This window comes from Cetorhinus maximus, chromosome 1 (genome assembly GCF_964194155.1).
Source record: "Cetorhinus maximus chromosome 1, sCetMax3.hap1.1, whole genome shotgun sequence".
Lineage (NCBI taxonomy): Eukaryota > Metazoa > Chordata > Chondrichthyes > Lamniformes > Cetorhinidae > Cetorhinus > Cetorhinus maximus.
Genome location: NC_135879.1, coordinates 248225277 through 248250267, shown reverse-complemented (window position 1 = coordinate 248250267; position 24991 = coordinate 248225277). Strand labels below are relative to the sequence as shown.

At 43.1% G+C, this 24991-nt stretch overlaps 1 protein-coding gene across 1 annotated transcript in view; it reads right to left on the bottom strand.

Annotated features, from left to right (window-relative positions):
- The window catches only part of LOC144680247 (disintegrin and metalloproteinase domain-containing protein 12-like), a 378378-nt gene that overhangs the window by 246514 nt on the left and 106873 nt on the right, over positions 1 to 24991 (bottom strand). Inside the window, exon 8 of the mRNA XM_078541279.1 lies at positions 21069 to 21140. Within this exon, the coding sequence (XP_078397405.1) occupies positions 21069 to 21140 (72 nt within the window). The remainder of the gene's footprint in view (positions 1 to 21068; positions 21141 to 24991) is intronic.

Sequence of the window (24991 nt, the reverse complement as noted above, 5' to 3'; positions counted from 1 at the left end):
TGACATCAAGGGAGCATTTGACCGAGTGTGGCATCAAGGAGCCGGAGCAAAACTGGAGTCAATGGGAATCAGGGGGAAAACTCTCCACTGCTTGGAGTCATATCGAACACAAAGGAAGATGGTTGTGGTTGTTGGAGGTCGGTCATCTCAGTTCCAGGGCATCACCGCAGGAGTTCCTCAGGGTAGTGTCCTCGGCCCAACCATCTTCAGCTGCTTCATCAATGACCTTCCTTCCATCATAAGGTCAGAAGTGGTAATGTTCGCTGATGATTGCAACTGAACTGGACTAGCCATATAAATACTGTGGCTACAAGAGCAGGTCAGAGGCTAGGAATCGTGTGATGAGTAACTCACCCCCTGACTCCCCAAAGCCTTTCCACCATCTACAAGGCACAAGTCAGGAGTGTGATGCAGTACTCCCCACTTGCCTGGATGAGTCCAGCGCCCACAACACTCAAGAAGTTTGACACCATCCAAGACAAAGCAGCCGCTTGATTGGCACCAATTCACATACATTCACTCCCTCCATCACCAATGCACAGTAGCAGCAGAGTGTATCATCTACAAGATGCACTGCGGGAATTCACCAAGGCTCCTTAGACAGCACCTTCCAAACCCGCGACCACTACCACCTAGAAGGACAAGGGCAGCCAATAGATGGGAACACCACCACCTAGAACTTCCTCTCCAAGTCACTCACCATCCTGACTTGGAAATATATTGCGGTTCCTTCACTGTCGCTGGGTCAAAATCCTCGAACTCCCTTCCTAAGAGCACTGTGGATGTACCTACACCACATGTACTGCAGCGGTTCAAGAAGGCAGCTCACAAGGGCAACTAGGGATGGGCAATAAATGCTGGCCCAGCCAGCGAAGCCCACATCCCATCAATGCATTTTCAAAAAGTACATTTCACTCATCCAAGTCATTAATATATATTGTAAATAATCATGGCCCCAGCACTGAGCCCTGTGGCACTGCACTAGTTAGTTTGCCATCTTGAAAATGCTGCCCTTATTTCAACTCTCAGTCTACTATTGGTTAGCCAACCCTCTATCCATGCTAATATACTATCCCCAGCGCCATGGGCTCTTATTGTATTAAGTAGCCTTAAGTGCGGTACCTTATCAAACACCTTTTGGAAATCCCGATATATTACATCTACTGGTTCCCTTTTACATCTCCTGCTTGTTACCTTGTCAAAGAATCCTAATAAATTTGTCAGGCGTGATTTCCCTTTCATGAAGCCATGCTGACTCTGTTTGATTAGATTATGCATTTCTGAATGCTCTGTTATTACATCTTTATAATAGACTCTAACATTTTCCCAATGATGGATGTTAAGCTAACTGGCCTATAGTTACCTGTTTTTTTATCTCCCTCCCTTTTTGAATAAGGGTGTTACATTGGCACTTTTCCAATCCTCTGGGACTTCTCCAGAATCTAAGGATTCTTGGAAGATTACTACCAGCACATCCACTATCTCTGTAGCTATTTCCTTTAATATCCTAGGATGCAACCCATCAGGTCAAAGGGACTTATCAGCCTTTAGCCGCATTAGTTTCCCTGATACTTTTTCTCTAGCGATAGTTATTGTATTTATTTCCTCCTCCACCCTCCCTCTTTTACTACTTGACTATTTAGTATTTTTGGTATTTGTTCTTAGTGTCTTCTATCGTGAAGACTGATGCAAAATATTGATTCAACTCCTCTGCCATTTCCTGGTTCCCTATTATTATTTCCCCAGTCTCATTCTCTAAGGGGCCTATATTGACCTTGGCCTCTCTCTTCCTTTTTATACATTCAAAGGAGTTCTTACTGTCTGTTTTTATATTTCTTGCTAGTTTACCCTCAAGATTTCTTTTCTCCCTCTTTTTTTTTGGTCATCTTCTGTTGGTTTTTAAAACCTTCCCAATCCTCTAGCTTACCACTAATCTTTGTCGCAGTGTATGTTTTTTCTTTCGCTTTGATATTATCCTTAACCTCCTTGGTTAACCATGGTTGGTTTATCCCCTTCCTACAATCCTTCTTCCTCACTGTGATATATGTTGTAAGTCATGAACTATTTTCTTAAATGTCTGTCATTGTTCATCAACCGTCTTTTATGTTAAACTCCTTTCCCAGTCCACTCCAGCCAATTCTGTCCTCATTCTATTGTAATTACCCTTATTTAAGTTTAGCACAGTTGTTTCCAACCTAACTTTCTCACTCTCAGGGCGGGGTTTTCCACACCCGCCCACCGCCACGATCTTCCAGTCCCGCCGCAAGTCAATGGACTCCTGGCTGGGGTGCCACCTCGCCCGTGGCAGGTCCCACCCACGATGGGGCCTGAAAATCCCGGCCTCAAACTGAATGCTAAATTCCACCATATTATGGTCACTGTTTCCTAGAGGCTCTTTTACTCAGATCATTTATTAAACCTGCCTCAATACACATTAGCAGATACAAAATAGCCTGATCCCTGGATGGACCCACAACGTATTGTTCTAGGAAACTGTCCTGAATACGCTCTATGAATTCTTACTCGTGGCTACCTCTGCCAGTTTGATTTTCATAATCTACATCAGAGTAAAACGAAGTAATTTTGACTGGTGGATACGGGCATAGAGACAACATATGCAGCTCTTAGTGAGGGAATTCTTTTGGAGGAATTTAAAGATTCAATTCCTTTAGTAGTGAGAACTCATGTGAAGGAACAGATGAGTTCAAATGGTAAGACAAGCAACAGAGATGGCTGATGATTATGAGTTGGGTCATAGAGCTAAATCTTTTTTTCATCACACTTTCAAATTAGACAGGATAGAAATTGGGAAGGCGGAAGGAAGGTAGGTAGTCAGGGAAGAGAAGGAGTGGCTGCAAATTCCCAGGAACATTGTTTTCTGAATAAAATGTAAGGTGCTGAGGGTAGGAGTGAAATTCAAAAATTGAGGTGTTTTCATTGTAATAATGTGGGGCACACAAAGTCAGTGTGTTGGAAATTTCAGGGAAAATCTGTTGGAGTCTTTGGAGTGCAGAAAAGTTCTGGAAGTAAAAGTACTATGGGTTCTGAGGTTCAGGCACAGGAGAAACCAATGTCTTGTGTAAAGGAAAACAGGGAGAATCAGTGATAGGTAAAGAAGTGGGAATGTGTTCACAATTTACCCAAGAGAACTCTGAGGAGCAGGTTGCAAAAATTTCTGTAGAGCATGTCACACATGTCAGGTAACAGGGAAACCACAAGCAGTGATTAAGCCAGTGCCTTTAATCCCAATACCAACATTTGAGGAACCTTTTACTTGGGTCATGATTGATTGTGTAGGACCACTCCCTAAGACTAAAAGTTGACATCAGTACTTACTGACAATAATGGATGTGTCTACCAGGTTTCCTGAAGTGATACCTTTAATAAAAGTTACAACTAAGAAGGTTGTAGAGGAGTTAATTAAATTTTTTACAAGATATGATTTACATAAGGAAATGCAATCAGACGAGGGATCAAATTTCATGTCACAGCTGTTTAAGGAAGTAATGAACAGTTTGGCGATAAAACAGTTTAAGTCAACAGCTTATCATCCGGACTCACAAGGAGCTTTGGAAAGACGGTATCAAACTTTAAAAACCATGATGAGAGCGTATCCACAGGACTGGAGTAGGTGAATTCCATTCTTGTTATTTGCTATTAGAGATGCTCCTAAAGCATCGATTGGTTTTAGCCCATTTGAACTAGTTTATGGTCATGAGGTAAGGGGACCACTGAAGTTGATTTATGAGAAATTAATGGGTCAAAATTCAGAAACTATTCTCCTAGAATATGTATCAAATTTCAGGGAAAGATTAAACAGAGCAGGTGAGTTGGCTTGGGAACATTTAAAGATGTCACAGTAAGTGACGGAAGTGAAAGCAGATAAGAAAGCTAAAGTTCACAGTTTTGTTTCTAGAGAGAAAATACTAGTTCTGTTACCAGTATCAGTTATTTATTAAATGCAAGATTTAGTGGGCCTTACAGCGTTGAAAAGAAATTGAGTGAAGTAAATTACTTAATAAATACTCCATATAGTAGAAAGAAGCAGAGGGTGTGACATGTAAATTTGCTTAAAAAGTACTTTGACAAGGAAGAGGAACAAAAAGAGGTGTTAGTGATGGTGGATGATGAGAAAGAGGTAGAAGTGCAGGACTCTGAAATTTATTTTCCTCCAGTCAAATTGGATAATGAGGGGGTGCTTGAAAATTTAAATAAAATATTGAGTTACCTGTACTCATTGGAGTTTAGAAGAATGAGAGGCGACCTTATTGAAACATATAAGATTCTTAGGGGTTTTGACAGGGTAGTGATGCTGAGAGATTGTTTCCCCTTGAGGGAGATTCTAGGACCAGAGCACATAATCTCAGAGTAAGGAGGTGCCCACTTAGAACGGAGATCAGGAGGAATTTCTTCTCTCAGAGGTTAGTCAATCTGTGGAATTCTTTACTGCAGAGGGCTGTAGAGGCTGGGTCATTAAGTATATTCAAGGCTGAGATAGACAGATTTTTAATCAGTAAGGGAATCAAGGGTTATGGGGAAAAGGGCAGGAAAGTAGACTTGAGGATTATCAGATCAGCCAAGATCTCATTGAATGGCGGAGCAGACTCAATGGGCTGAATGGCCTACTTCTGCTCCTGCATCTTATGGTCTTAAGACAGATTTAGCTATACATGCTGTGTCTGTACAGGTTTCATCTTCAATAAAGCAACATTCTTATAGATTAAATCCGGCAATGTTATCGCAAGTACAAAAAGACATTGATTTCATGCTTCAAAATGATATCATTGAGTTTAGTTGCAGTAACTGGACTTCGCCTATTGTGCTGGTACTGAAACCGGATGAAACACAAAGACTGTGGCACGGATTTTCCAACCCCGTTGCGGGCAGGACCCACCGCAGGTGAGGTGATGCCCCTGCCAGAAGTCTATTGACTTGCAGCGGGACAGGAAGGTTCCAGCAGCGGGCTGGTGTGGAAAATCCTGCTGTGTGTGTGATTATCTAAAGGTGAGTGTGCTGACAAAAATGGATTCCTGTCCTACACCATGGTTGGAAGATTGCATTGAGGAAGTGGGGAGGTGATGGCATAGTGGCATTTTCACTGGGCTAGTATTCCAGGGACACAGGATAATGATCTGGGGACCTGGGTACAAATCCTGTCACAACAGATGGTGAAATTTGGACTCAATAAAAAATCTGGAACTGAAACCATTGCTGTTTGTCATAAAAGCCCATCTGGTTCACTAATGCTCTTTAGGGAAAGAATCTGCTGTCTTTACCCCTGCTGATTCGAGACCCACAGCAATGTGGTTGACTCTTAAACACCCACTGAACAAGGGTAATTAGGGATAGGCAATAAATGCTGGCCTCGCCAGAGATGCCCCCATTCCATGAACAAATAAAAAATATCAAAGTTTATCACTAAGACTGACTTGCTAAATGGATAGTGGCAAGTACTGTCATCTGAAAGAGCAAAGGAGATATTGGCTTTTGTGATGCCAAATGCCATTTGGTGTGAAGAATGCACCTGCGACATTTCAAAGACTGACAAAGTAATTGTGGGTCTAAGCAATTGTGCGGTTTATATCGATGATCTGAGCTTTCAGTCAGATGTGGGAGGAGCATTTACATCTGGAAGTATTATTTACTCCACTACAAGAAGCTAATTTGGTGATGAACTTGGCTAAAAGTGAGTTTGCAAAAGCGCAAGTTACGTATCTAGGCCGTACCATTGGACATGGTAAGGCGGCTCCGAGAGATGCGAAAGTCAAGGCTATCGTGGATTTCCCAGTGTCTACAACAAAATGAGAAGTTTTGAGATTTCTGGGCATGAGTTGGTTTTACTAGGAATTTGTACCAAATTTTAGCCGAGTGGTTGCTCCACTGACTGAATTATTGAAAAAAAAGGGCCGGAATCTTCAGGTTGATGTGTAGGGGCAAGCCCCACTCGCCGATGTGTAGAATGATGCGCGGAGACAGCGGGTATAGATCCCAACATCACCACACGTCATTCTGATCTTCAGTTCGGCGGAGGCACACCGGAATTGGCTGCGCGCCCGCCGAACTCTCAAAGGCCTATTAAGGCCATTTAAAAATAATTAAAGTAATTAACTGAGCTGCCCATCCAACCTTTAGCTTGGCAGGTAGGCGAAGAGACCAGGCGGCCTTCGCATTTATCATGAAACCTCATCCACGGGCAGGATGAGGTTTCATGAAGGGTTTATAAATCAAGTAAATGGTTTCATTAAAATTCATTGACATGTCCCAGCTCATATGACACTGTCACATGAGGGGACATGTCTGAATATTTTTTTCTTTATTTAAATCTTTCATAATGAAACTAATCTCCCTGAGGCAGCTCTATGCGTCAGGGAGAGTTCTGCGTGAGAAAGAGCGCAGGCCCTAATTCAGCATACTCCCCCCGCCCGCACAGAAAGCGCTCAGCGCTTCTGGGTGCGTGTCACATTGGGCGGGCCTTAATTGGCCTCCCCATGTAAAATGGCGGCCGCCCGCGCCCACCCGCTCCCACTCAGCCCCCCTGACAGGGAGAAAATTCTCCCCAAGAAACTTGAACGGACACTGGAGTGTCAGAAGTCATTTGACAGTTTGAAAACCATATTAACTATGACAGTACCCAATATTGCCAAGCAATTTAAGTTGACTACTGATGCAAGCGATATGGGCATTGAGGCCATACCGGTACAAGAAGATGACCCAGGAATTGAAAAATGATGGGGTATCTTTCACGGAAGTTAAATGCACAACAGAGAAGATATTCGACAATTGAAAAGAAGACGATGGGTTTGGTGTTAGCACTGCAGCATTTGAATTTATATTGCAAATAATTTGTTAGAAACAATTGTTTCTACAGACCTCAATCCTTTAAAGTTTCTGGACAAATTTCAAGACAAAAGTCCATGGCTTTTCAGGTGGAGTATATTATTACAGCCATTTAATCTATGGATTATACATGTTGCTGGTACAGAAAATCTGTTCCCAGATGCGTTATCAAGGGTTTGAAGATTAAAGGGAAAATTGGACATTTTGCAAAACCTGGACGTTGGGTTGTAGTGATTTCTGTTGATATCAAGGACTTGTGTATGTATATTGTTGTGTTAAATCATGCATCTGGTAATGCAATAGTGTGAGGTGGGTTATTAAAAAATGAAGTTGTCTTTTAAAATTATGACAATTCATTTTTCGATATGGGGAGGATGTCACGAAGAGATATTAATGCCTATAATGTTATTGGAAATTATTTTAAAATTGGAATTGTAGTAGGGTCTATGTCTATGTGTGTGTCAATGTGTTAGTCTGTGGGTGTGTCTTAATTGGATTAAAGCCAGCTAGTCTGGGTGCTTTGATGTACAGTAGTTTTGAAATCTTAATTAGGTAAATGTAAGGAGGAAAAGGTAAAGTGCAATTTGCATTTTTAAATAAAACATTCAAAAGAATGGGTGAAATCTTGCACCTAGCTAGGAGACACCAAGCCATGTGTTTATATTATTAATAAAATTAGTGGGATGAAAATGTTGGAAGATATGTTGGAAGATATAACATTAAAAACCTAGGATACATTCAAAGAGGAAGCTAGGTATAAACAGAAATGAGTTTTGTGTGTGAAGGTCAGAGGCATGTAAGACTTAATCAGCCTGTCAGCCAACAACTGTGTTTGCAAACTGAAAGGAACCTAATTTTGAATTTGTAAGGTCAAATGTGCTTTGCCTGGTGTCTGTTTAAAGTCTGTGGTTTACTGTTGCCTTGGTGAAGATTTACCTGGGAGTGATTAATTTGGGGATTTGTTTAAAAGTTATTATGTTAGTAATTTGTAGACATGTGTATGCGTTTAATTTGTTGTTAAATTAATCAATGTTTAATTTAGTTTTATATAAAAATCCCCAAGGTTTGGTGGTTTTATTCCTGAATTCAGAGCTGCATCTCAAACATACCAATTGAAAATATAGGTTATGGCAGTTGTTCAAGTTTCCCTCTGGGATTTAAACAACTCAACCCTTACCAACTGCTGTTCCATAACAGTGAGCGCCTCCTGGAGCAAAGTGTTCAGGTAACTTTTCCCCTCCCTGATGTGGCTCAATGTCTGCAGCCCAGACTCCAGCTCCTTAACTTGGATCCGAAGTTCCTTGAGCTGCAAACACTTACTATAGATGGGTTCACTCTAGATCATCTTGGTGTTCAGCAGATCCCACATGCTGCAGCAACAACATATCATCCATCCTGCCATCGCCATCGTACTTTATTTATTTTATTAATTAATTACTCTAGTATCCCTGCTCTTTAAATTGAAGAATCCCTATGCTTTTCACTTTATTGTAATTATTTTTTTACACCAGTATCGATCTTATACCTAAGAAGCTAATTTTAAGAAAGAGAAAATAAAGACTAGAGACCTAAAAAGAAACTACAGACCTTAATTTTATTTTAAGATTGTACTTTAATTTAAAATTTTACCTTACTGTCCCACAAGGGGCAATATCCTTTCAGCATCCAGCCTGTCAAATCCCCTCAGGACTTTATATGTTTCAATAAGATCACCTCTCATTCTTCTAAACTCTGATGGATGCAGGCTCAGCCTGTCGAGCCTTTCCTCATAATACCCACCACCCCAATCCCCAGGTGTCAATCTGAACTGTTTCTCATGCATTTATATCCTTTCTTAAATAAGGAGACCAAAACTGAACTTCAGATGTGGACTCGCCTGTACAACTGTAGCAAAATATCCCTACAGCAAAGAATTAAGAAGGTAAATGGAATTTTGGCCTGTGTTGCTAGGGGGTTGGAGTTTAAAAATAGGGAAGTCTTATTACAACTGTACAGGGTGTTGGTGAGGCTGCACCTAGAGTACTTTGTACAGTTTTGGTCCCCGTATTTAAGAAAGGATATACTGGCATTGGAGGCCAGTATAATCTTAAAATAGATTAACTAAGCTGATGCCTGGGATGAAGAGGTTGACTTAGGCCTTTGTTAGAGGAATGAGGGGTGATCTTACTGAAATGTACAAGGTTCTGAGGGGGCTTGACAGGGTAAATGTTGAGAAGATGTTTCTGCTAATGGGGGAATCTCAAACAAGGGGACATGGTTACAGAATAAGGGGACACATTTAAAACTGAGATGCGAAGCAATTTCTTCTCTAAGGGGGTAGTGGATGTCTGGAATTCTCTACCCAAAGAGTTGTGGAGGCTAGATCACTGAACCTACTTGAAGAGGAGGTAGATAGATTTTTGAAATAGCAGGGAGTTGAGGTCTATGAGAAGCTGGCATGAAAGAGGAGTTGAGGCCTGGGGAAGATCAGCCATGAACTTATTTAATGGCGGGCAGGTTTGAGGGGCCAAATAGCCTACTCTGGCTCCTATTTCTTATGTTCTTATGTTCTTTTATATTCCATTCCCCTTACAATAAACAACATTCCATTTGCCTTCTTAATCACTTGATGTATTGGCATACTATGGGCGGGATTTTCCAGCCCTACCCACCGCCAGGATTGTCCGGTCCCGCCGAAAGTCAATAGACTTTTGGCTGGCCTGCCAAATCTCCTGTGGCAGGTTCCACCATGGTGGGCCTGGAAAATCTGGCCAATGTGATTCATGTACCATGGCATCCAGATCCCTCTGTACCTCAGAGTTCTGCAATCTCTCGTCATTTAAATAATATGTTGTTTTTCTATTCTTTCTGCTAAAGTGGACAAGTTCACATTTTCTCACACTATATTCCACTCACTTCACCTCTCAATACTCCTTTGTAGCCTTCTTATATCCTGTGCACAAGTTACTTTCCCACCTATCTTTGTGCCATTAGAAAATGTAACAACTATACATTCGGTTCCAACATCAAAATCATTGATACAAATTGTAAATAGTTGAGGCCCCAGCACTGATTCCTATGGCACTCCATTCAGCATATTTTGCCAAATCAATAATAACCCATTTATGCCTCCTCTCTTTTTCTTGTTGCCTCACCAATCCTCTGTCCATGCTAATGTGTTACTTTCTACACCATGCGCGCTTATTTTGCGCAGTAACCTTCAGCGTGACATCTTGTCAGAAGCTTCTGGAATCTCAGTACAGCACATCCACTGGTTCCCCTTTATCCACATTGCTGGTCACTTCCTCAAAGAACTCCAATAAATTAGTCAGGCGTGATTTCCCTTTCACAAAACCATGGTGAGATTTTCTAAGTGCCCCATTATAACCTCCTTAATAATAAATTCCAGCATTTTCCCTATGACAGGTATTAAGCTAACTGGCCTGCAGTTTCCTGATTTCTGTCTCCCTCCTTTCTGGAATAGAGAAGATACATTCACTATTTTCCAATTTGATGGGAGCTTTCCAAAATCCAGGGAATTTTGGAAAATTAAAATCAGTGCAGTTACTATCTCAGCAACCATTTCTTTTGGATGAAGTCCATCAGGACCTGGGGACTTGTCATATATCAGATATACATCCTATCGAAAAGATAGGCAGGTTGGCAGAGGGGGTGGGGTTGCTTTGTTAGTAAGAAATGAAATTGAATCTATCAAAATGACGTAGGGTCAGATGATGTAGAATCTGTGTGGGGAGAGTTGAGGAACCACAAAGGTAAAAAAACCATAATGGGAGTTATGTACAGGCCTCCGAACAGTAGTCAGGATGTGGGGTACAAGATACACCAGGAGATAGAAAAGGTGTGTAAGAAAGGTAAGGTTACAGTGATCATGGGGGATTTCAATATGCAGATAGACTGGGAAAATCAGGTTGGTAGTGGATCCCAAGAAAAGGAATTTGTGGAATGTCTATGAGATGGCTTTTTGGAGCAGCTTGTGATGGAGCCCACTAGGGAACAGGCAATTCTAGATTTAGTGATGTGTAATGAGGCAGATTTGATAAGGGAGCTTAAGGTGAAGGAGCCCTTAGGAGGAAGTGACCATAATATGATAGAATTTACCCTGAAATTTGAGAGGAAAAAGCTGGAATCAGATGTAATGGTATTACAGTTGAATAAAGGCAACTACAGAGGCATGAGGGAGGAGCTGGCCAGAATTGACTGGGAGATGAGCCTAGCAGGAAAGACAGTGGAACAGCAATGGCAGGAGTTTCTGGGAGTAATTTGGGAGACACAGCAAAAATTCATCCCTAGGAAGAAGAAGCATACGAAAGGGAGGACGAGGTAACCATGGCTGACAAGGGAAGTCAGGGACAGCATAAAAGCTAAAGAGAAAGCATACAATGCGGCGAAGACCAGTGGAAAACCAGGGGATTGGGAAGCCTACAAAGACCAACAGAGGACAACTAAAAAAGAAATAAGGAGGGAGAAGATTAAACTAGCCAGTAATATAAAAGAAAATTGCAAGAGTTTTTTTAGATATATAAAGGGTAAGAGAGAGGAAAAAGTGGACATTGGGCCACTGGAAAATGGCGCTGGAGAAGTAGTAGTGGGGAACAAAGAAATGGCGAAGGAACTGAATAGGTAATTTGTGTCAGTTTTCACAGTGGAAGACACGAGTGACATCCCCAAAGCTCAAAAGAGTCGGGGAGCAGAGGTGAGTATGGTGGCCATTACCAAGGAGAAGGTGCTAGGAAAACTGAAAGGTCTGAAGATGGATAAATCACCTAGACCAGATGGATTACACCCCAGAGTTCTGAAGGAGATAGCTGAAGAGATAGTGGAGGCGTTAGTGGTGATCTTTCAGGAATCACTGGAGTCAGGGAGGGTCCCAGAGGACTGGAAAATTGCTAATGTAACCCCCCTGTTTTGGGCCTTTGACAAGGTGCCGTACAGGAGGCTGCTCAGTAAGATAAGAGCCCATGGTGTTAGAGGCAAGGTACTAGCAGGGATAGAATATTGGCTGTCTGGCAGGAGGCAGAGAGTGGGGATAAGGGGTTCCTTCTCAGGATGGTGGCCGGTGACTAGTGGAGTTCCGCAGGGGTCAGTGTTGGGACCACAACTTTTCACTTTATACATTAATGATCTAGATGAAGGAACTGAGGGCATCCTGGCTAAGTTTTCAGATGATACAAAGGTAGGTGGAGGGACAGGTAGTATTGAGGAGGAAGGGAGGCTGCAGAAGGATTTGGACAGGTTAGGAGAATGGGCAAAGAAATGGCAGATGGAATACAACGTGGGGAAGTGTGAGGTCATGCACTTTGGTAGGAAGAATAGAGGCATAGACTATTTTCTAAATGGGGAGAGAATTCAGAAATCTGGAGTGCAAAGAGACCTGGGAGTCCTAGTCCAGGATTCTCTGAAGGTTAACTTGTAGGTTGAGTCGGTAGTTAGGAAGGCAAATGCAATGTTGGCATTTATTTCAAGAGGACTAGAATATAAAAGCAGGGATGTGCTGCTGAGGCTTTATAAGGCTCTGGTCAGACCACATTTAGAATATTGTGAGCAATATTCAGGAAGGATGTGCAGGCCCTGGAGAGGGTCCAGAGGAGGTTCACGAGAACGATCCCAGGAATGAAAGGCTTAACTAATGAGGAAAATTTGAGGACTCTGAGTCTATACTCGATGGAGTTTAGAAGGATGAGGGGGGATCTGATTGAAACTTACAGAATACTGAAAGGCCTGGATAGAGTGGACGTGGGGTAGATGTTTCCGTTAGTAGGAGAGACTAGGACCTGAGGGCACAGCCTCAGAGTAAAGGGAAGACCTGTTAGAACAGAGATGAGGCGAAACTTCTTTAGCCAGAGAGTGGTGAATCTATGGAATTCATTGCCACAGAAGGCTGTGGAGGCCAGGTCATTGAGTGTATTTAAGACCGAGATAGATAGGTTCTTGATTGGTATGGGGATCAAAGGTTACGGGGAGACGGCGGGAGAATGGGGTTGAGAAACTTATCAGGGATGATTGAATGGCGGAGCAGACTCGATGGGCCGAATGGCCTAATTTCTGCTCCAATGTCCTTTGGTTTTATGGTTAACATGACCTCCATACTCTTGTACTCAATGCCACTATTAATAAAGCTTAAGGTACTGAATGCTTTATTCACTGTTCTCTCATCATCCCTGCCATCTTCAATGACCTATGGTATTAATTGCTATTCAGATGAAATCCCAGAATGAAACTTGGCTCACAGGCCACAACCTTTTTTTTTGCATTCTAATAACGAGAAGATGATGGAGCAATCCCAGCATTTAGAGGTCCAGTAACACTTTTGAGTTTTTAAAAATTATAAGTAAAAGTTTTATTAACAAAAATAAAAGAAAACTTAAGCACACAAGATTACAGTTACACAATTAAGGTCTTGCAAAACATTCCCCTAAAATTTTCTACTTGGTCAAACCCACAACTAAACACTTTCCACCCAACACACCTTTATAGGTAATTAATTATGGAATCCAGTATTATCACACAAGGCAGACTGCTGTAGCTTCAATAAAGGAGTACCACATGACCTGTACCCTTTCCACTTCGCTATGGAATTTACTATGGAATGAAACTGCTTGCTGCAGCTCAAGGCTTCTCAGCAGCTCAAACAGCTCCAGCCATCTCCAGCTTAATAGCTCGACAGCTATCCAGCTCAATAGTTAAAAACACAGCTATCCATAGTAACTCTAATATACCTTTTTCCCCTTTCATGACAGTCCTATTGTTCTCACACCCCTTTGAAGCTCAAATCCTTCCAAATATAAGACCTTTCATGCTTCCATCTTGTCTTTGCTTTTGGGTCAATAAAAATATAATACCCCGCTACCATTTACCTCTGGATTCCTGCAAGATGCAAGAGTTTTCCTTCTTATCTCTGATTCCCCTTTGAAATTCAAACAACCTCTCAATTCATCTAAAAGTGCAAATATTAGATCTAACCAATTTACTTGTACCTCAAACTTAACATCTTAATCTTTTCATATTTCCTAACACCCAAACAGAATCACAGAATTGTAATGACACAGAAGGAGGCCATTCAGCCCATTGTGTCTACAATGGTTCTCCAAATGAGCATTAAAACCTAGTGCCATTGCCCTGCCTTTTCCTTGTATGCATGGACATTGTTTTGATTCAAATAATCATCTAATGCCCCCTTAGATGCCTGACTCCTATTAACTCTGTCTAGCTTAATTTAATCACACTCACAGGCACAGACACCCAGCCAGAATAACACAATATCTCCCTAAAATATTAAAAAAACTAACACCCACTCTCACACTCTCTGAGCCAAGAGCAAAGTGGAATAGGGTGAATAGGATTAGATCAATAAATGCTTGGTGTGGGTGAAATTGGTTTCAATTCATGGGGCACTGACATCAGTACTGGAGAAAGTGGGAGCTATGCCAGTGCGACGATCTTCACCTCAACCACGCTGGGACCAGTGTTCTGGTGAGTTGTTTAACTAGGGCGGTAGAGAGGGTCTAAAACTAAATATTGGGGGTGAGGGATCAAGTTTGGGAAAACATGATGAATTAAATAAAGAAGACAAGGCAAGAGAGCAAGATAACAATAAGGGAAATGATGATCAGAGTTTTGCAGGAAGGGACAGAGTATCCAAACTTGAAAGTGCACCAGCAGATAAGGCTAGAGATTACTAAAATAGTGAAAAGATAGAACTAAAGGCTCTGTATCTGAATAAATGTAGCATTCATAACAAAACAGATGAATTGATGGCCTCAATAGAAATAAGTATGTATGATGTGATAGAACCATAGAACACTACAGCACAGAAAACAGGCCATTCAGCCCTTCTAGTCTGTGCCAAAATATTATTCCACTAGTCCCATTGACCTGCACCTAGTCCATAACCCTCCAGACCTCTCCCATCCAAGTATCTATCTAATTTATTCTTAAAACTTAAGAGTGAGAGCCATCTATGTTCTGATATTCATTACAGAGACATCACTGTAAGATTGGGACCTATATATTCAAGGTACATGACTTTTAGAAAGGACAAGAAGCTAAGGAAAGATGGAGAGGTAACTCTGTTAATTAAGGATGACATTTATAAAATAGAGAGAGATTTCCTTAAATCTGGAGATGAAGATGTGCTATCGGTTTGGGTAGAGATGAGAAATAGTAAATGTAAGAAGTCACTTGTAGTAGTGGTTTTTAGGCCCCCTAGCAGTAACCACACTGTAGGATGGGGTATACAGAAAGAAATAAGTTTTTTCATAATTTTCCATGAAGTTGAATCCACCCCTCCACACGCTAACCTGCTGCTTTGTATCCCATTAGTCAGACTTCTTGGAGTTTTACCCTTCCCTCCCCCCCCCCCACTTTCTAGTTTAAAGTCCTGTTGACCACCCTATTTACCCTTTTCGCTAGAACATTGGTCCCAGATCAGTTCAGGTGGAGACCATCCCAACGGTACAGATCCCTCCTGTTCCAATACTGATGCCAGTGCCCCACGAAATGTAACCCCTCTTTCCCGCACCACTCCTTTAGCCACGTGTTTACTTCCCTTATTCTCGCATCCCTATGCCAATTTGCACGTGGTTTGGGTAGTAATCCGGAGATTATAACCATTGACGACCTGTTCTTTAATTTAGTTCTTATATCCTGATAATCCCCAAACAGGTCCTCTTTCCTAGTATTACCTATGTTATTTGTCCCGACGTGGACCACAACAACTGGATCCTCCCCCTCCTTCTCCAATATCCTTTCAAACCGGTCAGAGTTGTCCCTCACCCTGGCACCGGGCACGCAACATACCATGTGGGACTCTCGATCCTGTTTACAAAGGATGCTATCAATTCCCCTAATTATAGAATCCCCTACAACTACCAACTACCTTGTACAAGACACTAGTTGGGACTCCTCTGGAGTACTGTGTCCAGTTCTGGACGCCATACTTGAGGAAGGATTTGAAGGTTTTGGAGAGGGTACAGAGGAGATTCACAAGAATGATTCCTGGGATGAAGAACTGTAGTTATGAGGATACATTGGAGAGGTTGGGACTGTTTTCCTTGGAGAGAAGAAAGCTGAGAGGAGACTTGATCGAGGTATTCAAGATCCTGAGAGGTATGGACAGGGTAAATAGTGAGAAACTGTTCCCACTAAAGAGAACATCAGGAACTAGAAGGCACAGTTTCAAAATATTTGGCAAAAGGAGTAAAGGTGATGTGAGGAAAATTTTTTTCACCCAGCGGGTGGTTGGAGTCTGAAACAAGCTTCCTGAAAGGGTGGTGGAGGCAGGTTCGACTGAGGTATTCAAAAGGGAATTGGATTGCTACCTGAAAAGAGAGAATGTGCAAGGTTACGGGGATAAGGCAGGGGAATGGGACTAGGTGGAATGCTCTTTCAGAGAGCCAGTGCAGACTCGATGGGCTGAATGTCCTCCTTCTGCTCCTTAAAGATGCTGTGATACTGTGAACACCGGCTGTGATCAGAACAGTAGTAATCCAGAGTTCATTACCTTTGAGGTTCTGCTTTTTAATTTAGCCTCCAGCTGCTCATACTTCCTCAGCAGAACCTCTTTCCTACTTGTTGGAACCTATTTGGTCCATGACAACTGGGTCCTTCCCCTCCCACTGCAAGTTTCTCTCCAGGCCAAAGCAGATGTCCCAAAACCTGGCACTAGGTAGGCACCACAGCCTCCTGGACTCTCACCCTTGGCTGCAGAGAACTGTGTCTATCTCCCTAACTGTACTGTCCCTTACTACCGCAACATCCCAGTTAAAACCCCCAGCTTAAATGGCTTCTTGTACCATGGTCAGTTGGCTTACGCAACTTGTAAACACTACTGTCACCTATACAAGCTGCAAGAACCCTCAAAACTGTTGGACGATTGCAAGGGATGAGACTCCTACATCTCTACCTTCTGGATCCCCTTACCTGCTTCATTCACATTCACACCCTCCTGTCCCTGACCATGGACCAAATCAGAAGAACCTATCCTAAGGGATGTGATTGTTTCCTGGTACAAAGTGTCTGGGTGACTTTCCCCTTCCCAGATGCATTGCAGTGTCCGTAGCTCGGCCTCCAGTTCAATGACTCTGAGCCAAGTCTCACAGTGGCAGAATCGGACAGAGTCAGCATGGATTTATGAAAGGGAAATCATGCTTGACAAATCTACTGGAATTTTGCGAGGATGTAACTAGAAGAGTTGATGAGGGGGAGCCAGTGGATGTGGTTTATTTGGACTTTCAGAAGGCTTTCGACAAAGTCCCACGTAAGAGATTAGCGTGTAAAATTAAAGCACATGGGATTGGGGGTAGTGTATTGAGATGGATAGAAAACTGGTTGGCAGACAGGAAACAAAGAGTAGGAATAAACAAGTCTTTTTCCGAATGGCAGGCAGTGACTAATGGGGTACCGCAGGGATCGGTGCTGGAACTACAGTTATTCATAATATATAAATGATTTAGATGAGGGAATTAAATGTAATATCTCCAAATTTGCAGATGACACAAAGCTGGGTGGGAGGGTGAGCTGTGAGGAGGATGCAGAGATGCTTCAGTGTGATTTGGACAAGCTGAGTGAGTGGGCAAATGCATGGCAGATGCAGTATAATGTGGATAAATGTGAGCTTATCCATTTTGGTAGCAAAAACAGGAAGGCAGATTATTATCTGAATGGCTATAAATTGAGAGGGGAATGTGCAACAAGACTTGGGTGTCCTTGTACACCAGTTGCTGAAGGTAAGCATGCAGGTGCAGCAGGCGGTAAAGAAGGCAAATGGTATGTTGGCCTTCATGGCGAGAGGATTCGAGTACAGGAGCAGGGATGTCTTGCTGCAATTGTACAGGGCCTTGGTGAGACCACACCTGGAATATTGTGTGCAGTTTTGGTCTCCTTATCTGAGGAAGGTTGTACTTGCTATAGAGGGAATGCAGCAAAGGTTTACCCAACTGATTCCTGGGATGGCGGGACTGACATATGAGGAGAGATTGAGTCGGTTAGGATTATATTCGCTGGAGTTCAGAAGAATGAGGGGGGATCTCATAGAAACCTATAAAACTCTAACAGGACTAGACAGGGTAGATGCAGGAATGATGTTCCCGATGGTGGAGGAATCCAGAACCAGGGGTCACAGTCTGAGGATACGGGCTAGACCATTTAGGACTGAGATGAGGAGAAATTTCTTCACCCAGAGAGTGGTGAGTGTGTGGAATTTGCTACCACAGAAAGTAGTTGAGGCCAAAACATTGTATGTTTTCAAGAAGGAGTTAGATATAGCTCTTGGGGCGAAAGGGATCAAAGGATATGGGGAGAAAGCGGGAGCAGGCTATTGAGTTGGATGATCAGCCAGAGAAACAAAGAAACATAGAAACTAGGAGCAGGAGTAGGCCATTCGGCCCTTCGAGCCTGCTCCGCCATTCATTATGATCATGGCTGATCATCCAACTCAATAGCCTATTCCCGCTTTCTCCCCATATCCTTTGATCCCTTTCTATCTGTGCACATTAAATCAACATTGCCCATCATTATCTCTTTTTTCATTCTTTCATGGGACATGGCCCTCACTGGCTAGGCCAGCATTTTATTGCCCATTCCTAATTGCCCTTGAAAAGGTGAGCTGCCTTCTTGAACCACTGCAGTCCATGTGGTGTAGGTGCACCCACAGTGCTGTTAGGGAGGGAGTCCCAAGCTTTTGACTCACCAACAGTGAAGGAACGGTTATATGGTTCCAAGTCAGGATGGTGTTTGGCTTGGAGGGGAATTTGTAGCTAGTGCTGTTCCCATGCATCTGCTGCCATTGTCCTCCTAGGTGGTAGAGGTCATGGGTTTGGAAGGTGCTATTGAAGGAGTCTTGGTGAGTTTCTGCAGTGCATCTTGCCGCTGTGTGCTGATGGTGGATGTTTAAGGTGATGGATGGGCTGCTAAACAAGCGGGCTGCTCTGCCCTGGATGGTGTGGAGCTTCTTGAGTGTTGTTGAGGCTGCACTCATCCAGGCAAGTGGGGAGTATTCCATCACACTCCTGACTTGTGCCTTGTAGATGGTGGACAGGCTTTGGGGAGTCAGGAGATGAGTTACTCTCTCTAGAATTCCCAGCCTCTGACCTGCTCTTGTAGACATAGTGTTGATATGGCTGTTCCAGTTCAGTTCCTGCTAACCCACAGGATGTTGAAAGTGGGGGGATTCAGCAATGGTAATGCCACAGAATTTCGAGGGGTGATGGTTAGATTCTCTCATGTTGAAGATGATCATTGCCTGGCACTTGTGTTGTGCGAATGTTACTTGTGACTTGTCAGCCCAAGCCTGGACACTGTCCAGGTCTTGCTGCATTTGAACATGGACTGCTTCAGTACCTGAGGAGTTGTGAATGGTGCTGAACATTATATACGCATCAGTGAACATCCCCACTTCTGACCTTATGATGGAAGGAAAGTCATCGATGAAGCAGCTGAAAATGGTTGGGCCGAGGACACTACCCTGAGGAACTCCTGCAGTGATGCCCTGAGACTGAGATAACTGAACTCCAACAACCACAACCATCTTCCTTTGTGCTGGGTATGACTCCAACCAGTGGAGAGTGTTCAGCCAGTTCCCATTAACTCCAGTTTTGCTAGGGCTCCTTGATGCCACACTCGGTGAAATGCTGCATTGATGATAAGGGCTGTCACTCATGACTCACTCTCACTGCTGCCGAAGTGCATCACCTCACACTTCACTATATTACATTCCATCTCTCAATTGTCTGCCCATTCTGCTCACCTATCTATGTCCTGTTACAGTTGATTGGTATCTCATTCACCAACATTCAAGTTTGATATCATCAGCAAGCATTGAGATTTTGCTTTGTATTCCAATATCCAAGTCATTTATATATAGCTCTCAGAGCAGCGGTCCTAGCACTGATCCTTGGGGAAAGCCACTGACTACCGTCCTCCAGTCTGAAAAAAACAACCATTTACCATGACTGGTTGTTTTCTATCCCCATGAGTAACTCACCTCCTGACTCCCCAAAGCCTGTCCACCATCTACAAGGCACAAGTCAGGAGTGTGATGGAATACTCCTCACTTGCTTGGATGAGTGCAGCTCCCACAACACTCAAGAAGCTTGACACCATCCAGGACAAAGCAGCTGCTTGATTGGCACCACATTCACAAACATTCACTCCCTCCACCACTGACGCACAGTAGCAGCAGTGTGTACCATCTACAAGATGCACTGCAGGGATTCACCAAGGCTCCTTGGACAGCACCTTCCAAACCCACGGCCTCTACCATCTAGAAGGAGAAGGGCAGCAGATAGATGGGAACACCACCTCCTGGAAGTTCCCCTCCAAGTCACTCACCATCCTGACTTGGAAATATATCACCGTTCCTTCACTGTCGCTGGGTCAAAATCCTGGAACTCCCTTCCTAACAGCACTGTGGGTGTACCTGCACCACATGGACTGCAGTGGTTTAAGAAGGCAGCTCACCACCACCTTCTCAAGGGCAACTAGGGATGGGCAATAAATGCTGGCCCAGCCAGCGAAGCCCACATCCCGTGAGTGAATAAACAAACAATTTTCCATCCAAGCTGACATTGAGCCTCCTAATCCATAAGCCTTAACTTTGTTAAACAGCCTTTTAGGTGGTACTTTGTCAAACACTTTCTTAAAATTCATATAGATAACATTTTCCAATCACGTAGATGACAGTTGACCTTCATCAACTTTCTCAGTTACTTCATCAAAGAATTCAATTAGATTAGTCGTCTGCCTTTCGCAAATCTGTGTTGCCTCTCCTTAATTAACTCAAACCTCTCCAAGTATCTGTTGATTAATTTTGGCCTTAATCATTTTTTGCAAAACTTTACCTACCCCTAATATTAAACTGTAGTAATTGGATTGTCCATACATCTTTTCTTGAATAAAGCTGTCTCATTTGCCTGTGGCAACTTCCCCATATCGATGGAAGAATAGAAGATTATAACAAGCTATTCCATTATCTCCACTTCCACTTTCTTTAGCAAGATGGATGCATGGGATCTGGGTCAAGGCAATTATGCAATTTATGCTTCTATGGGGGTCTCAGTAATTTTGGGCTGTGAGTCAGTGAGTGGCCAAATCTGATTCCAGGCATTTCAAGCATTGTGAGTGACCCCAATTCTGCATTGAATGTCATTTTCATTCTGACCCGGCTGGTAGTAGGAAAGTCATGAACAGAGATATGGACGAGAAAGGAACATTGTGAACACAGTCTTCATACTCACCAAGTCCATTGTGTTGGCAATGTTAAGCAATCGCTTCACTACAGCATCTTTATTTCTCCCCAGATTCTGATACTGAAAGGAAAACAAATAATTGGTGATGTTTCAGTGAGTCAAACAGGTCTACCCAGACTCCCTGTGATCCCACCTGCCCTCCACTGATCCTCCACACTCCTCACACTCAACCTCCACATGAACCCCCACAACCCCTCACACTCATCCCCACATAATTCTCTACACTCCTCACACTCACCCTCCACATGATCCCCCACTCTCCTCATACTCACCCATCCCATGATTCCCCACACTCCTCACACTCACCCTCGACATGATCCTCTCACACACCCTCCACATGATCCACCACACTTCTCAAAATCACTCTCCACATGTCCACCTGTGGTCCTCACTCACCCTCCACAATATCACCACACACCACTCACACGCACACAATATCACCCTCCACAATATCACCACCTACTACTCACACACACCCTCCACAGAATGCCCCACATTCCTCACACTCATCCTACAGATGATCCCCATACTCCTCACATGCACCCTCCACATGATTCCTCACAATCCTTACATTCACCCTCAACATGAACAAACCAAACAGTGACCCTCCATCTGATCACCCACACTACTCGCATGCACCCTCCGCTTCATTCCCCACCTTCCTTACACTCATCCTCCAGCTGATCCCCTCACAATCACCCTTCACATGATTCTCCACACTCCTCACTGTCACCCTCCACGTGATCCCCCACGTTCCTTACTCTCACCCTCGACATGATCCCCTCACGCTCACTCTCCAAAAGATCACCCACACTCCTCACACTCACCATTCACATGACATCCCCACACTACTTCCATTCACCCTCCACATGATCCCCTCCACTCCTCACACTCACCCTCTGCTCCTGACTGATCACCCACATGATTCCCTACACTACTAACACTCACCCTTGACATGATCCCCTCACCCTCCACATGGTCACCCACACTCCTCAAATTCATCCTCCACATGATCCCCTCACACTCCTTACACTCACCCTCCAAATGACATCCCACACTCCTCACACTCACCCTCCATCAGCCCCCACATTCCTCACACACCTTCCAGATGATCCTCAACACCCCTCACACTCACCCTCCACATGTTCCCCACGCCCCTTGCATTTACCCTCCACATGATTCCCCACACTCTTCACACTTACCCTCACACTCCACATAATGCCTGTTATGAAGCTATTAATGTATTCAATATTTTGGTAAATAATTTTCTTTTAAAATAGGGGTTTAGTCTGTGCGTGGATTAAAGCCAGCTAGTCTGGGTGTTTTGATGGGGACTAGTTTTGATATGGAAGAGAGATAGTGTGCATTTGAATTTTTTGAATAGAACATTCAGGCTACCAAGCAATATGTTTCTATTACTAATACAATTGGTACAATGAATGGGCTTTCATTGTTAAAAGGTAAAGTTCAAAGTGACCGGTGAGACAATGAGAATTTGAATTTAATCAGTGGTGGTAGGTATAACTTCAGTAGTTTTCGGGTGTGCAGGGCAGAGGCAAATTAAGATCAAAAGGCAGCTGCAAACCTCCAACTGGTTCCACAGTGAAAAGAACCTCATTTTGAATTTGTAAGGTGAAAATGCTTTGCCTGGTGTTTGGTTAAGTCTATGGGTTGCTGTTGCTTTAACGGAGATTAGTTTGAGAATCTGTTAAAAGTTGTGATAGTAGTAATTTGTAGCCATGTGTATATATAATTTAACCTGTGTAAATTAATAAAATATTTCAATTAGTTTAATGTAAAACCTTGAGAACTGATGGTCTGATTCCTGAATTTAGAGTCACATCTCAAACATAAAACTAAAAATTATAAGCTATGACAGTTGTTTAAAGTTTCACTCTGGGGTTTTTAAATAACTCCACTTTACCAGCTGTATCGGTAATAACAATTGGGGGCTTGTCTGGGATCAATTATATTTCTAATTCCTCAATTGGTTAGGAATTGGTGAATCTTAAGTTTACGAGCACAAGAGGCACTTTGAATCCAGGAGTTGGTGAGGCATTTTAGAAGTGGAAGATGGCAAGATGGCATTGCCGATTGCTAAGTCTACTCTGGGACTAGAAGAGATAACTCTGATTGGGTTGGAGAAAGTAACGAAAGGTAAGTTAACAGAGTTGGTGGATAAGTTACAATTGGGGTTACCAGTGGGGGCTAGGAAATCAGATGTAGTTATAGGTATAGCACAGCATCTGCAGTTGTAAGTGAAACCTGACACTAGTGAGTCACAGCTGGATGTAGTGAGACTTCAGTTACAAATGAAGAAAATAGAATTTCAACAAGCAAAGGAACTGAAAATGCTTGAATTAGAAGCAAAGAACAGAGAAATGGTTTTTAAAAAGGAATTAGAAATTGTAAACATGGAGAAGGAGGAAAGATAAAGAGAGAGAGAAAGTGAATTCCAACTGAAAATGTTGGCAGTTAGAAAAGAGACATCAGTAGGTGAGATGTGTAAAACCAATAACAATAGGGTAATTATATTAGGTGATTTCAACTTTCCCAACATTAATTGGGATAGACAAAGTGTTAATGGCTTGGATGGAGTGGATTTCCTGAAATGTGTACAGGAGAACTTTTTAGGTCAATATGTAGAGGGTCCAACAAGGGATGGTGCATTGCTGGACCTAATTCTGGGGAATGAAGCCGGACAGGTGGCTGAGGTGGTGGTGGGCGAGCATTTTAGCGATAGCGTCCACAACATGGTACAGTTTAAGTTTGTTATGGACAAAGAAAGAGACAAGTTGCAAAAAAATGTTTTGGATTGGGTGAGAGCAGATTTTAGTAAAATAAGGCTGGATCTGGCCAAGGTAGACTGGGAACAGCGACTTGTGGGGAATTCTACAGAGGAGCAGTGGGGGGCATTCAAAAAGGAAATGAGGAGGGTACAGGCACAACATGTTCCCTCTTGGGTGGTAGGAAAGAGTAACAAGCCCAGAGAACCATGGATGACCAGAGATATTGAGGATATGATGAGAAGGAAAAGAGAGGCTTTTAGCAGGTACAAGGGAAGCAAATCAGCAGAGTCATTAGTGGAGTACAGAGAGTGCAAGGTGGAGCTTAAGAAAGCAAGTAGGAGAGCAAGGTGGGGATATGAGAAAGCTCTGGCTGGTAAAAGTAGGGAAAATCCCAAGATATTCTATAGGAATATCAATGGAAAGGGGATAACCAGGGAAAGAGTAGGGCCCATAAGGGACCAAGGGGGCAATCTATGGGTAGAACCAGAGGACATTGGTAGAGTGCACAGGTCCCTGAAGGCAGCAGTTCAAGTAGACAAGGTTGTAAAGAAGGCATATGGAATGCTCTCCTTCATTGGCAGAGGTATAGAATATAAAAGGAAGGATATAATGTTGGAATTGTATAAAACACTGGTGAGGCCACAACTGGAGTATTGTGTGCCATTCTGGTCACCATATTACAGGAAGGATGTAATAGCTCTGGAGAGAGTGCAGAGGAGGTTTACAAGTTACCAGGATTAGAAAAGTGTAGCTACGAGGAGAGATTGGATAGGTTGGGGTTATTTTCCTTAGAACAAAGAAGGCTGAGAGGTGACTTGATTGAGATGTACAAAATTATGAGGGGAATACATACAGTGGACAGGATAAAATTGTTTCCCTTGGTGGAGAATTCGAGAAACAGGGGACATAGATTCAAGACAAGTGGCAGAAGATGTAGGAGGGACATGAGGAAAAACTTTTTAATGCAGAGGGTAGTGGGTGTCTGGAATTCGTTGCCCAAGTTGGTGGTAGAGGCAGAAACTCTAAACTCTTTTAAAAAGTACCTGGATCTACACCTTAAGTGCTGTAAGCTGCAGGGCAATGGGATGGGTGCAGGAAGGTGGGATTAGAAAGGGCATCTGG